The sequence below is a fragment of the Lepeophtheirus salmonis genome, chromosome 1 (assembly GCF_016086655.4).
Source record: "Lepeophtheirus salmonis chromosome 1, UVic_Lsal_1.4, whole genome shotgun sequence".
In the NCBI taxonomy this organism is placed as follows: domain Eukaryota; kingdom Metazoa; phylum Arthropoda; class Copepoda; order Siphonostomatoida; family Caligidae; genus Lepeophtheirus; species Lepeophtheirus salmonis.
In genome coordinates, this window is record NC_052131.2 from 13,814,121 (window position 1) to 13,829,941 (window position 15,821).

Sequence of the window (15,821 nt, forward strand, 5' to 3'; positions counted from 1 at the left end):
GTGGGAAAGTAAGAGCCCTAAATAGGAAGTGAGGACCTACCAATAATAATAATAAGTCAGAATCAAAGGCTCATACATATAACATTGGTACCGTGTAACTATTTCACAGGTAGTGGGAATCTTTCACTTTACGTACACAGACATAATATAGTATCTTCTGATTGATTCCCTTTGGGTAGCAAAGCGTGCCTTTTTATTTTCGTTTTTTTTTTTTTTTTTTATTATCCATCAACCTAACAAAAGGAAACAATTTGGGCTAATAGCATATATATACCTATACATTGGTATAATGCTCTACTGTTTAATTTCCCGTAATTAATGACTGATTTTCTGTTGAGCATTAAGACGTAGTATTATATTATGCATATTGCTAAGGCTATTTTTATTGTTTTATATGGTTGTTATTATACGTCTCTACACAAATATACCATTATATACCTATGTGAGTAGATATTTTCTTTTAATAAATAAAGTTAAAAAAAACCTCTGTCGTCCTTGAAAATGATGACTGAAAGGTCATTTGATGGAATATCTCATTAAAATTAGTGCATTCATTTATATGGTTGTATTTTTATATATACCATGGGCTACTCAACTAACAGTCCGTGGTTTAAATTAGTACTCTCTTAGTGTTGTTGGGGCATGGTTCCAGGAGGAGAAGGACAAACGTCACCACATTTTACCATCTAGCTAATATATTAATCAATCAAAAGCTAGTAATGAAATCAAGGGGGGATTTGAAGGTAATTAAAAATGTATTATTTTTTTTAAGTCATAAGGTAGCTCAATGGACAACTTGCTTGGGAGTCATTATTCTCTTGAACTCAATGTCTCAGTGGTACCTAGAGAAGGAAATATTTGTATTTTATATGGACTTCAAAGACAATTCCTAGGTCAGATGAATTAATGTAATACAATCATGTTTAATTGTAATTAATTAGTGTAAAAATCTTGAAAAAAGTTTTTTTATTTTTAATAATCCTTGTCCCAAATATTCGTACAATTTGTGTTGCCCGCATAAAAAATTATATTATGCGTACATTGGAAATTGTCCAACTGTTAGATACTGTTCATAATGTTTACATAGTCTAAATACTTGCATATACAAATTGGTTTTTTGCACTCTTTACCAATATAGGTACGATTTATTTAGGTATGTGCATACAGGTAATGGTTGATTGTTTTCATTATTTTTTCGTTTGTCACCTTATTTATGTATGTAGATTCCAGAGTGGAATTGTTTTAATTCCCTTCGCACACAAAAGATATGTTTCTTTTTTCATGTAGAATCAGATATACATACATTGGTTACTTGCTAGATACATAATGTGTAATATACATACCCTAAATCCATTCCTCTACATTTTTTTTGGCAATCACGTCCATACAGGAAATGGTTCCTCAAGGATAAGAAAAAGTATAATACGTAAAATTGTGTAAAAAACACACACATATATGAGGGTCAGAGTCAGTAATACTTCTTTTCTTAATGCTATACCCATGAGAAAATTCACACAAATTAGCTTTGTCAAAAGAAAGGGTTTATTCTTTTCTTCTTCTTTTTTTTTTTTTTTTTTGGGGGATTAAATTGTTAAACAGTGTGACGTCATTATTCTATATAATGTATATTTTATTTTTTGGTAATAGGTATATAAGTCACAAACATGGTATTAGGTATTATAATATAACAATATGTATGTAGTAGTCAGAAATAAGCCTCCTCATGACTCTCTACTTTTGTGTGTGTGTGTGATCATGATGGCCCATACATACATAGGTATACATTATATATGTATATGTGTATTCTAAATAAGCCTTCTTCTTCCCCCTATTAAGTAAGTAAGTACTATTTTTTATTATTATTTTTTTAGTCTACCTAAGTTCTATTGTGTTTGTTTCACCAACTCATGAAAGAATGAAATCCTTTATATTATATATATATATTTATTTTTTTTTCCATAAAGTTATTTACGAACAGTATACCTACGTTAGCACAGCTCACTCTATTTATTTATTATTATGTATTTTTTTTTTTTTTTTTTTTTTACAAATCATCAAGTCAGTTTTTCTTCTTTTTTTTGAGCCCCCCTTCTTTCTTCTTTATAGAACATAATAATAAGAACAAAATAAAGAATGAATAATAGGCGTTTGTGTGTGTGAAAATGAAAGAAATTTTTTTTTAAATAATAAACAAAAATATATTTTGTCAATTCCTACACCGTGAAATAAAAAAAATAATTTCCTTCTTTAATTCCAAGTACCACTCTACATATTATTATATATTACTCATGAATATACCTAATATTATCATGTACATTGTAAAGACCAGAAGCATCAAGTACGCTCGCCCGATGGTGATGAAGGATTCCGTTATTCCTCCACCTCATCATATGTAGGTACCATGCTCATTTGAGTGATTTATCGGTACTCATATGATGACTAAAACATGAGCATTTACATATATATTATACATATAAATATTACATGACGAACTCCTTGAACGGAAATCCATTTCTAAAAAAAGTCTATTTTTAATCCTACAAAAATTATGATGGTTTCCTATGAATCTATAGTATCGTTTTGTACAAGTTGCAATATTATACGATTTCTAACTTGTACAAGTTATAAATCGTTATTTAAATACTGTAACAACAATCATTATCATGTCATGATGATGGATTAAATACATTTATTTAGGATGTATTTACGAGGAATATAATTCTAGAAGAGTGGTTCACTGCAGAGGCCCTAAAAGCTAAATTTGGCCAAATATTTGCATCTATGAATATTTGATGCCTTAATAACCTAGCAGATCCCCGGTTTGGGATTATCACTCTACTCTAGACATTTGAACTATATAATGTGCTACAGAATACGTATTGTATCAATAAGTCACTGCCCTAGCAAATGGTCAAGTGTTTCATCATAATATATGGTTTATCTATTGAGAATCCCCAACAATTATAAATATAATTATCTGAGTAGTGACAAATAAACTATTAAACAAAAACCATTTCAAATAGTTTTTTTAAAGATGTTTGCAACTTGTACATACTATTTATTCAAGCTACAACTTGTACACCGACATATAGGTACATTAATTGAAGTTTTCTCTTTTCGTATATATGTAGTTAAATGAAGAAACGAAGTCATAAATGTATAATATAGTAAATACATTTATATAAGTGACTGCCTGTCATAATAGTGGTGGTGTGGCAGGGAGAGAGAGAGGCTACTACTACTGTGAGAATATTCTCATAAAAAAACCACTTATGTGAGAATTTTACCCAAATATATATATGTTAAAAAAACTCAATATGACGGATATTTTTTATTTCCTTTTTAGAAAACACAGACTGTGTCCACTCTACGTAGTTAGTTATTATAGTATAATATACTTATGTTACAGCTCACATTAAAAATATAGGTATATAATATAACAATCAACTGGCAGGAGTTGAATATGTAGGAATTTACTTATCTTTTTGAGAACATAAAGACCTTCCTTGAAGGCACAAGAATAGGAATAAGGGGGGGGGGGATAACCAGATTATGTAAATCAAATCCATCATCTGTGAGCTTCTTAGAAGAAGAAGAAGAAGAAATATATGTAAGAGACTTTTAACAATAATAATAAAAGCTTCCACTGCTGCTCAAAAAATAGTAATTTTTTTAATTACTATTTTTTTTTATGAGTTTCACTTTTACTCATAATAACTGCAAAAAAAAAACTTGAAGAAACCTTAAATAGTGTGTATCAATATTATTATTATGTATAATAATAATAAGAGAAGATGAAGAAGGTAATATAGGTAGTTGAAATAGTAGTCTCCATCCAGTAGCAGATACATAACATATGTATGTACACACATCTGTTTCCTTCCACCTTTGGGTTTGAGTGCCTCTTTTAAATGGACAGTACACTTGTGTCTCCTCGTTTGTGGATATTAAGTACATGCATACGTCACATAAGTAATATGTATCCATATACCTATGTACATATTATTATTATTGACGCTCCTTGTAATTGTATCTACATAATATACAAAAATGGAGCTTTGAGATGACAAATCAGAATTCAGAGATAATAATCAGTCTGATAGCAACTAGTCTGTAATTCATAGGTTACTCCATGCATTCCCTGCAGATATATCAAAAAGAGAAGAGTTAATCCAGTCTAAATATGTTTATATTATCTGTATAAGGAATGAGACATTTTCCTTGCTCGCTTTGACAAAAATATAGCTTATATCAAATATATGTATATTTATATGTATGAATGAATAAATTGCAAGTCTGAACAACATATTTTGAGTTTATTTTTGATATTACAATTTTGATATACTAATGAATTGAGTTATTCTAAAAGTGTATACATATATATATATCATCCGTATATCTCCTTATCCAGTGCCTGAGATAATAAATAGAAACTTTTCTGACAATCGAATCTGCACTATGTTTGGGTGGATTGTTCAACCAGTGTAAATTATTTAGACTACATACGACTTCTATTCGTTCATGGAAGGAGCTCTTTCGTCCAAGTAATTTATCCCATAATAAATAACTATAAATTAGATCATCTTGATGAGGCTCTTGCGTACCGTCACCAACTCTTGAAATATGCTCGTATCGAAAATGGGATGTGTTTGGAGTGTTTTGTTAATTTTTACATATATTTTACCAGGGCATTAGTAGGTAGGTAGGCAATATTTAGGCCTTTATACATAAAATGTTAAGGCATTTCTAGTGCTCTGGTCTTTCAAAATTTCCCAGAACTAAATAAACAAGATAAAAAAGAAAAAGAAGGAATATAAAAGCAAAGATTATTTTTATTGACGTCATAAATTGTATCCTAATTGAAGGTGACGCCATTTTGGGGGCTCTTAATTCATATTTTTAGTCAATAAAATAGACTGATTTAGAAAAAAATATGGATAAAAGTTCATCAATTTTTGCTTTAAAAATATAATAAAAAACAATCACTACCCATATCGAACACACAAAAAAGTTGTAATATTTGAATCACACCTAATATCTAAGTACTGAACATCCCCATGAAATGGATATAAATTTACATTGAATTTTATTTCTACGATATTCGGAACGATAAAAGTATAGTCATTTGATAAAAAAAATATATACATATGATCCTTGCGAATTGAGGGTTAATTTATTGTATACAGTATGTAAATTTGACATATAATTATAGACATTACTTGTTTAGCTCCTCATATATTTTTTAATCTCATTTGGACGTCCAAATACAAGGTAGTTGTTAACTATTTTCCTACATTTTAATCAAAAAAGTGTTTATTATTATAAAACTTGTTTGTTTACGTCCCTCTTAAAAAAGCCAAAATCAGCAATGCTTAAGTCACATGAAAACGCTCTATAAATAGACTTATAATTTTATATCAATAGTCATATGTGTGTTGTAGCTATGCCAAGACGTATCAAAGTTTTTATTTGCCAGGGATGGAACATGACCATTTGTTCTTTTTTGTGTCTGTGGAATTTTAGTGAACATTCCTCGACGTTCATATTCTATTTTATGAAATATAATAATAACATAGTTTTAATACCTACCCACTCAATATTACCCTATCCTTATACCTAAATCAATTTGACAGATTAATTAATTAATATTTTTAGTAACTATAGATGATTGAGTTATCATTTTGCTTGAACAAAAAGAAGATGGGCACAATGTAGGCAGGTACATGGAGTGGTAAATATGCCTAATGATAGAGAAGCAAGTTTGCGGAGGTGTAAGTGATAACACACTTGTGTCAATATCCTGATTTAGATATCCCGTCATCACTCATCAGCATCATAGAAGAAAATGAGTGTTGTCGTCGTTTTTGTTGTCCCATCCTCTTTGTCTTTTGTTTATTTATTCGGGGGGAAAATATTAGTGTTGCTGGATTCAATTAAAAATATTAGAATTGTAATAAGTTTTTTTGAAATGTTCCTTTAACTGGTCGGATGTTTATGTTAAAACAATAGAGCATTATCACTGACGTCATAATTAAAGAAGACGTCATTTTCTGATTTTCAAGGTTGATATTTTTACTACATAAAATGGACAAATTAACATTTGCATTGAATACTACTTGATGCACATGATAAACAATGATATTTGAAAGAAATCATAGTAATACGTGATAAAAATCACTCGATTGGTACTTTTTTTTTACTCAATTAGAGCCGAGAAAAGTAGGATAATTCCAGAAAATATATAATATTCGTTCATTATAATTGTTAATATATTGACTACAATATGAAAAATAGGATGTTATAACGATTTCATGGCATATATTCAATATATGTTAGGGGCAGTCAATAGAAATAGTTGTTTATGGGTCAGATATATACTAAAACTAGGCGATAGATATAAAGGGATTTTTGATGCGACAGTAAGGTTAAGTCCTTTTACTTATTACTCCAATTCTGACACCAATAGTTCACTATTTTCCTTAATATTAATGAAAAAAAGGTGTTTTTTGCTATAAAACTTGGATCTTTAGGGCCCCAAAACTGCCCACATCAACAGTGCTGACGTTACGTCATTTTTTTTTAGTTCTACGTCAAGTTGAGTTCTAATAAAGAACAGTATGGATAATTTTCGGGTTTGAGTTTTAAAGAATTTTCACATCATAATAATAATAGATAATATTCATAATACAAAAATTCATAACTATTCAGAGAAAATTAAATTTTTTGGAAAATCTAATTCAAGAATTCAATTTTTAGCCCACCCCCTGGATGTACCCACTGATTGATTACATTTGTATAAGTAATCATGATAAAGATATTAATCATAATCTTGCCCATTATGCCTTCCAAATTAACTCACTTTTTCCCTTTAAAAAAAAAGAAAAAAATATTCCGTTTCTTTAGAGATGCTTACTTCTAGCATCCTTGAGGAACAAAAATTAATCCAAGGCAACAATGGCCTTCCTTTTTATATATATACATATATAATATTTGACTGAGTAGTAACATATATATTATAGTATACATCATTCTACTTTTTCTAAATGCTCAATGATTCTATTTTTATTTAACTTTATTTTTTTCCCATATGGTTTATGAGAAAAACGACGACTCACTTCCAACAAGTCATATGATAATAATGTATGTATACGTATCCCTAGTATGCAGGTATGTACTCAAGAACGAAATTAAGGCTTTAAAAAAAGAAAGAGAATCAAATCACCATGCTGCATTTCTTTTATTTTATTATTTATTAACTTGAACAATTAGATAATGACCAGGTAATTTCATTCTTTACTTTGCTTCTCTCCTATGTGCCTATATACTTTGGCTTCTTCCGTTCTCCCTCTCTCTAGGTATAGATATATATATATATATGAAGAAGAAAAGACGTGAAATAGAAAGAAAGAAAGAAATCCACGGTATTTGATATTAGTCATGATTTGAAGTAGAGATTCTTGATCATGATGAGAATGACAAATACATAAAAAAAGAAGATCATCATCATCATGGCTTCACTTACTCACTACATACCTATAAAGTAAGCAAGTAAATAAACAGAAACCATCTCAGCAAGGGGTACCTACATAAATCACATTTAAGAGCAGTTGTTGAAGAAGAAAGAAAATAATAATACACTATAGAATATAAAATGATGATTGAACAGGTGCGTATATTTATGGGGGGAAGTTCACGTTAGTAGTTCTATGGATGCCGTATTATAGTACATATACATATTACACCGCATATTATGACTTGGTAAAAAAATAAAATATATATGTATATATATAATAAAAGAGAGACGAAGTGACGTGAAGCTGAGTCGACCAACCAAGCATAAACATCTTTTTTTTTATTTATTTTCTGTTTCTTTATTATGGTTGTAGTAGGTACATACATATTTTAAAAGTTCTTTCGAAGAGCAGCAATTTCATCCTTGTCTAATGGGGAGAGATTCATTCCTAATAAGGAAGAGGAGTAGACCCCTTCTTCTTTGTCATTGAGTTCGTGGAGTTGGACCTTTAAGTTGCTTCGCTGTTTGTTGATCTCTGTATTGAATTTAACTCCATCTAGAAAATAAATAAATGGGTCATTAAGATGGATGTGTGATATTGTATATAATATGTATCATTCATGCAATGCTGTTCCTACTATAGACACCTACCTATACATAAATAGAGGAAGAACAACGACCAAACTTCCGTTTTGATTCTAATAAAATAAAAAGTAAAAAAAAACGAGGCAGACAACATCATTACAAAGAGCCACCTGCTTAGAAAATCATTAATGGTGGTTCTTTCTCTTCTTCTACTATTACAAGTACATAGGTACTCCTATCCGTGGATTCTGATAACTTTTTTAAGTGTGTTCTACGTAAGTTTGGAGAACCAAGAAGAAATGACACGGAATATCTTGCTTGGTTCGGTTATTAGTGGAACACCTTGACCGAGTGTTTATTCTTATTATTTAAAGCAGATGGGCAAGTTAGGTGGCCGTGTCCGCCACAAACGATACTTCCCCTCTCCCCTAATTGGAAATATAAACATAATTTTAAATGTAAAAACTCTGGAATTGTCATCACATTCTAAACTATTGTCCTCGACAATCATTTATAATATGCCCTTCCATAAACCTGTGACGACTGAGGAGTGTAAAATAACATAAATGTTAAATAAATTTCCTTTTTTTTTAAATAATAATAATAATTTCAAACTTTGGGCTGTCATAGAAAAAAGGGTATTTAAAATTTTTCTAATATAGGTAAATGTCAACTCAACCTAATCAACTGGCAAATAAAATAATAGTCACGGCCCTGACGCTTCCTAGAATTTGGCGTGTCCGTCCTTGGATATAAGTATGGCTACGGGGCTGATTAGAAGCAAAAGAAGTTACGGTTTTGCAAATGTGTCCCGTGTACACAAAAGCAACTCTAACGTTCTTTTTTTTTTTATGTTGAGTCTGTATAGCAATTATTCGACGAATTAATTTTGTTTCATCTTTTCTATCAATAAATTATTTTAATTATTAATACTTTTTGGAGGTGCTGCAAGATTGAAAATTAAAGACGCGCAAATTCATTGTCATAATGAAAGAATTAGAAATTGATAGATTGAATGGTTAGAAGGCCATAATCGGGGAGAAATTAAATCTTATAAATTAAATGAAGATTCTAATAAACTATCTCAACAAATTCCATAAATTTGAATACAAAGCCTTTAATTGGCGAAAATATTAGGTCTATAAAATATTGTGCAATAGAATTAGGAGTAATGGTCTGATATATAAAAATCATAATTTGATTTATATAGTTTAAAAAAATGGTTTCATAGAGCCTAGCCTTTTATAGTAAAATATGATCTATAAAAAATACTACATAGATAATATAAATCACACTTTTACCCATAATTCCATAGCTTTTACACTGTATAGTTGTTATTTTTTTAAACTGATAAGGGATCTATCTTTAAATGGTTAGAATTTTTTTTTAAATCAAAAACTATATACCTTGAAAATTTAAGGTCAAAAACTATACAGTATATGCTTTACTTTTTTTTTAATAACAAAAACCAAACGCCAATATATAACATAAATTTTGTTTAGCTAACTGATAGGTATTGAATGATGTATTATACTTCCCCATGAGTGCTTTAGTATGTGATATAAACCAAATCAAATATTCATCAAAATACTAGTTTCTTCATCTTTAAGGCCTCAAAACTCAGAGTTGGATTGATTTACAGATCTAAAATTTCATTTCTGAGCTGGTTTACATACTGTCAAAAATACCACATCATCACTTATAGCCAAATCCGTGAAAAAGTGAAAATCCCAGTGAAAATTTATCTTGGAATGACCCATGTACGTATGCCATGAACAAGTTACGACTTTGTACAGCATGTGGCTTGTATAAGGAAATAGGATGAATAATTTCAAACGAAATATTTAGAGAGATGCAGATAATGCAATTATTGAGCCTTTTTTAGATCATTGGTCAGGAAACAAGGGTAATGGGAGAGGATGTCATGCCATGCCATAAAGAAGGACTTTACTTCCTAGTGTTAAATGAAATAAATATCATGCCACTAATTCGAGGCATATTAATTTTACTACAAGTTCTTTTGGGTCAACGCTAAAAATAGTTACCCGATTGTCAATATATTGATGATGTAATTTTTGACTATTCAGAGGAAAGTTGTTAATTGATACTGGCTCTCAATATTTGAAATCAGTTCGGTGTAAGATTTGAATCTTTCAACGTGACGTCACTTCATAATGTAATTATGTCTTTTAACTGTGCTCTTGAGTATTTAAATAAGTTATAATCAATGAAGAAATACACATACAAACAATAATATTTATTGATTTAAGATCAAACATTAAACCCGTCATACATTTAGGCCAACCATTTTGTACTTTTTTGATAGATGCAACCTGTGGCGTGGGAGCTTCAGATTGATTGAAAATCTGTGAGATTCACGGCAATTGCGTGAGACTTGAGAGCCCTGGATAAATATTTTATAGCAGGTCATCAAGTTCAAATGCCCACAGTTATAATATTCATCGTCAGTACTTCATAAATACGTAATTTTACTAGATCAAAATGAAATCATAAGATCAATTTGTACATAAATTGGTCATTAAAATGACAGATTTTGTAATTGAAACAGCTCCGCTATGAGACGTAAAAATATAACTTATAGAATCTGTTATTACAAGTTGCCACCTGTACACAAGATATGAGGTGCGTCCATATAAAAACAAAAAACAAATCCCAATTTATGTGTTACTTCATATATACATAATATTTATATACATACATATTTGAGTCAATTATAGGAGTTGAATTCAAATTTATGGAGTAATAATTTTAACAAGAGTGTCAGACCTTTATTTGATTTAAGAGACTTACATTTGACCCAATACGGCCTTTCAAATAAAATCTATCATTTTATTATTATTTTATCATGACAATCAAATTTTGCTAATTCAAGTATAATTTGCAGCGCCGCCAAAAGGTTAATAAGTATATAATAAATTGACGATATTCCGTCGAAGAATACAAATGTAATCCACAATTGATTTTAATGTCTTGTGAGTTATTTTAATCATTTCTGACATGAATATTCTTATTTTTTTAGGTGGCTATAGGCACACACCTGCATGCGCCCCTGACGCTAGCTTGCTTTTATGTTGACGGGCCTCTTTTATAAATATTATGAAGAAACTTGTGTAAATTAAAAGAATAATAAAAATTTATAGTGGGTGAACAAGGAAGGAGAAGAAGAGGAAAGACGGACTGAACGAAGGAGAAACGGTGTTTTTTTTTGTTTTGTTTTTCTTCTTTTCGAAAGTTTGCCTCTTCCTTCGTCGTCTTTTGCTTTTGATCTCCATGTCATCATCGTCACTTCTTCATTATTTTAATACTTGAATCAGTACATTATCCACATACATACATAATATTAATACAAAATTAAAAAGAGATCAAAGAAAAGATATCTTTCTCTTGTAAGAAGAAGAAAATAGAAAAAAGGGCTTAATATATATGTATTTTTTTAATGTAAGAGAACCTTGATGATAAGAAAAGGAAAACAAAGGTCAGAATTCATCATCAGATGAAAAAAGATGTTCAAAAATCCGTATCGAGGAGGAGATGGATACGGTTATGACTACATAATTCCATCTTCTCCAACCTATATTTATATATATATATATATAGTATATACGACAGCAAATGTATGTATGCACTAAAAGACCTTTTAAGTATGTATGTAGTATCTGCGTACATATATAGTTATTTGAATAGAAGAAGTAAATCATGAAGTAATAATAAAAATAACAATAATAAAACAAGAGCAATTAAACTCCCTAATTTGCAAAAATAAAAATAATATATATAAAAAAATAACCCTTTTCCACACAGAAAAAAAATCAAGGTTAATCACTATATAAAAAGACAATACAAATGCGCAGTTTCGAAGAGTAGTAGTACGGGCTATTCTATCTCTATGTATGTTTTGTACAAGTTGGAACTTGTACAAAACAGATTGTACAAGCTACAATTTTAAAATCAGTCATTTTAATTCATTATTAACCACCATATATTACTTGATACTATCCTTTCAATTTAATTTATTAACCCTATAGGCTGTAAATGCCCACTAGATTAATCCGTTATCAAAATTTTCTGATTATGTTAAATAACAAGTAACAAGAAAATAAATTTTTAAAGTTTTGATTTTTTTTTTCATCATGATTTTTGAGTTTAAGGTTATAAATTGAGATTTTTTTTTAATTCATAGTAAATGACTGAATGTTTTTACTTATGTTTATGAAAATAAATTAATGGATTGTCTCCATAGAACACATCTATGGTTAGATTGGATTTTTTTTTGTTTTTTTAAACACACGATGATGCAATACAAGAATGATGTTGAAAACATTAAGAAATTTACATTTTTTCTGTTTAGTGACCCATTGATTAAATATGTTTGTAATTGCATCGATGATGTTTTTGAGGCAACTAATTGTCAAACTGCTCAAATCGAGAATCTCAAAACCTATAAATATCAAAATGATACCCATGACCTATTGAATTAATAGTACTTGGTTATCATGTAATTATAAATAGTATAACCAAGGAACGTTATATTATCTAAAACTTTTACAATATATAAGCTGTTGAATCTGGGGAGGGGAAATTTTGGGAGTTATAAAATTTGAAAGGGGACAATGGACATGAACATTGTGATCTATTACTGATTTATTATTTACTAGCCGTAGTACACCACATTACCCGTAGTTATTAAGAGTCGATGAACAGACCAACTTTGCTTTAATAATGTAAATGGTAGCTCCTCAATAAATAATAATTAGTTTTAATCTCTGTTTTTCATATGCAGACTCGCAAGTAATTACTCAATACTTGGATGTTCTCCTTCAAGAAAGAATTATATAATATTTGAGGAACCAAAAAACTTATATTTGTACAAGTTGTCAACAAAAACTAACCTAATACATCATAAAAAATGCTAAAGATTTACAACTCTAAATATTCCTTTGTCTTTTTCTTTTTTTATGTGACTCACTGAGCTATAACAACACACGCTCTTTGTTGAAAATGAATGTTCCCCAGACAATGAAAACACCAACAAACTTTGTAGAACCTACAAGGGTAAAAAATACCGATTTTCAAACCCTTAGTGAGGAACTAAACTTAGTAGGCCCTGGGGCTTCATGTCAAATTAGCATTTGTATTAAAACAGCTATGCCCATTAATACGTCTGATCTATCAACCATCAAAAGAATATGTAATTATTGTATTTTCCTGAATACAATTATATTTTTACGGGCTTGGTTTTTGAAAAAAAAATCAAAAAAATAAAATTTTATAATTTTAATCTTTTTAATTCCATAGCTATTCACAAAAAAAATTAAATTTTTTGTAGAAAAAAAAAATTCAAAAATCCATAGTTATTCATGGAAAAATAAATTTTTTGGAAAAAAAATCAAAAATCCATAGTTATTTAGAGAAAATTTATTTTTTCAAAAAAAATTGAAAAATTACATTTTTTGGGAAAAAAATAACAAAAATAAAAATTTTTTTTTTAAAAATTCAAAAAATCCATAGCCATTAAAAAAAAACTGAATATTTTGAGGGGAAAAAATCAAAAATCCATAGTTATTCAGAGAAAATTAATTTTTTTGGAAAAAAAATTCTAGTAAAACAGAATACAGTCCTTCCAACCCACCCCCTGTGGACGCCCCTGACAAGTCAACTCTAAATTATTCATCCAATATGTTTAATCTCATTTATGGTTGCAGCTTGTACAATTTGCTTATACATAGAACTTGTACACCACAAATATAGATATATAATATACAAGCAATCCCTTCTCTACAGAAAAAAGACGCCATTCAAGTTTGAGAAGCTAAAAAAATAAAGAATATTCTAATGAAGGTTTGTCTAAATATTCATATTGGATCTCCGAATATCCAATATAATATTTCAAATAATTTCAGAAAAATACATGATCTCCTCATGAGAGTTTTAAAGGGACTCTGTGCTTATAAGATTATTTGAAGAAAAATAATTCATATCTTTTATTTTATATATAAAAAGAAGGTCATTTGAAAAAATAGAAATTATTTCTACAAAAAGTAACTTTGACGGTGAAAAAGGACATCATTTGTATTTATTGTCAATAAAACACCTTAGGTATCATAATAATTCAATCTATTTTTTCAAAATATTTTACCAGTTAGTCTAACATTTCTAATTCAAATACTTAATAGCAAAAAAAAGGTGGGTAAAACCAGAGAAAAGAAGAAAAAAAAAAGCCCTCATAGTGCAAAAAAAAAAAAAAATATGACTTAAAAAAAGAGGTTCCCATCATGTTCGTTCGTTAGTTAAAATCACATACTTTTTTTTCTTCTTCTTCCCCTTCTCAAGTATCAATTTACAGAAAATAAGAATAAAAATAATAACAGCACTAAAACCCATTAATTCAAGTTAATTTTTTTATATTTTCCTTCATTTCATCACATGTGTCGTCGTTATAGTTCTATTATGCATGTTTAATAATGATTAGTGATGGGTACTCTGAGCAAGCCCCTTCCTTTATTGGAGCAATAACACTACAACTACTTTAAGTATGTAGAACCTTCATCCTTGAGTAGTGTAATTAAAGCTGTCCCTACTACATTTAAAAACTCAACACTGCGCCAAACTATTTGTGACTTATTATTGTATTCGCTAAATAAGAATAAATAAATGTAGTGGTAATAATAATAACACGGGAAAAAGGGGCAAAAAAACGAAGAAAAGATTTTATTATGACTATGTAGTAACTACATAACATAGTATAAGACGCTGGGCCATTTCTTTAGTTTTATTATTTTGTTTTTTTATTTAGTAGTAAGGAGTTTCACGATTTTGGACGTAGATTAAGACAATGGTAGAACATGCTGCATAGGTAGAAGAAAGGCATTTTTGTTTTCATGGGTACGTAGGGTTTCTTTTTTTTTTCTTCCGTTGTCTTTTTCACTTACTTACTTACATATATAAGTCCTTCTTTTTTTTTTCTATTTTTTTTGCCCCGCAAGGAAAAGAAAGCAATGGAGGAAACCATTAAAAAGACAATAAAGGTGACTTCTTCTTTTTAATTTTCCTTATTCTTATATAGATAGATAAATGTATCACAAAAATGAAGGTCAATTTAATTTAACGATGCTTTTTTGCGATAATGATATAATAAAATATTCTTGTTGGTAAAGGAATAGTCGCCCCAAGGTATCAGAAAAAAAAATGAGAAAATCAAAAAATAAAGGGGAGGGAGAAATATGTTGTATGATGAAAAAATTGAAGATTTTGTATACTTTTACATCATCCTCCCAATATATATATATATATATTTTTAAATCATATATATAAATATATCTTTCCTTACATTGCCGGAAATTTAAAAAAAAAAGAGAATACCAAGGAAAGAAATCATCATTAAAAAATAAGATACCTTTTTCTAAAAGATGAGTTGAAATCCGATTAGGAAGAGCAATAAACGTATTACCCAGAGCCAACCAGGACTCACTTTCCTCTCCATTCCAATGACTCTTTGCACTTTTCTTCAAACCAACGAGAGCTTCACGATTGGATTGTCGTTTGCGATCCAGGTCCACTATTTCTTGACGCGAAGAGAGGATCTCCTCTGCGGCCGCTTCGATTTCCATAATTTGGGTAAGGAGTTTATCATAGCTGAGATCCATTCTATAAGTAAAAAAATAATAGGATCGTCAAACTCAATCATATTTGTGTTGTTGTAAAA

The 15,821-nt window shown here is 29.4% G+C and overlaps 1 protein-coding gene across 1 annotated transcript in view; it reads right to left on the reverse strand.

Moving 5' to 3' along the window:
• Window positions 1–7,652: 7,652 nt before the first annotated feature.
• The window catches only part of Pdrg1 (Pdrg1 prefoldin-like subunit), a 37,806-nt gene continuing 29,637 nt past the window's right edge, over window positions 7,653–15,821 (reverse strand). Inside the window, exons 2-3 of the mRNA XM_040711662.2 lie at window positions 15,513–15,763; window positions 7,653–8,069 (exon numbers count right to left, since the gene is read on the reverse strand). Of these exons, the coding sequence (XP_040567596.1) occupies window positions 7,903–8,069; window positions 15,513–15,762 (417 nt within the window). The 5' untranslated portion in view covers window position 15,763 and the 3' untranslated portion in view covers window positions 7,653–7,902. The remainder of the gene's footprint in view (window positions 8,070–15,512; window positions 15,764–15,821) is intronic.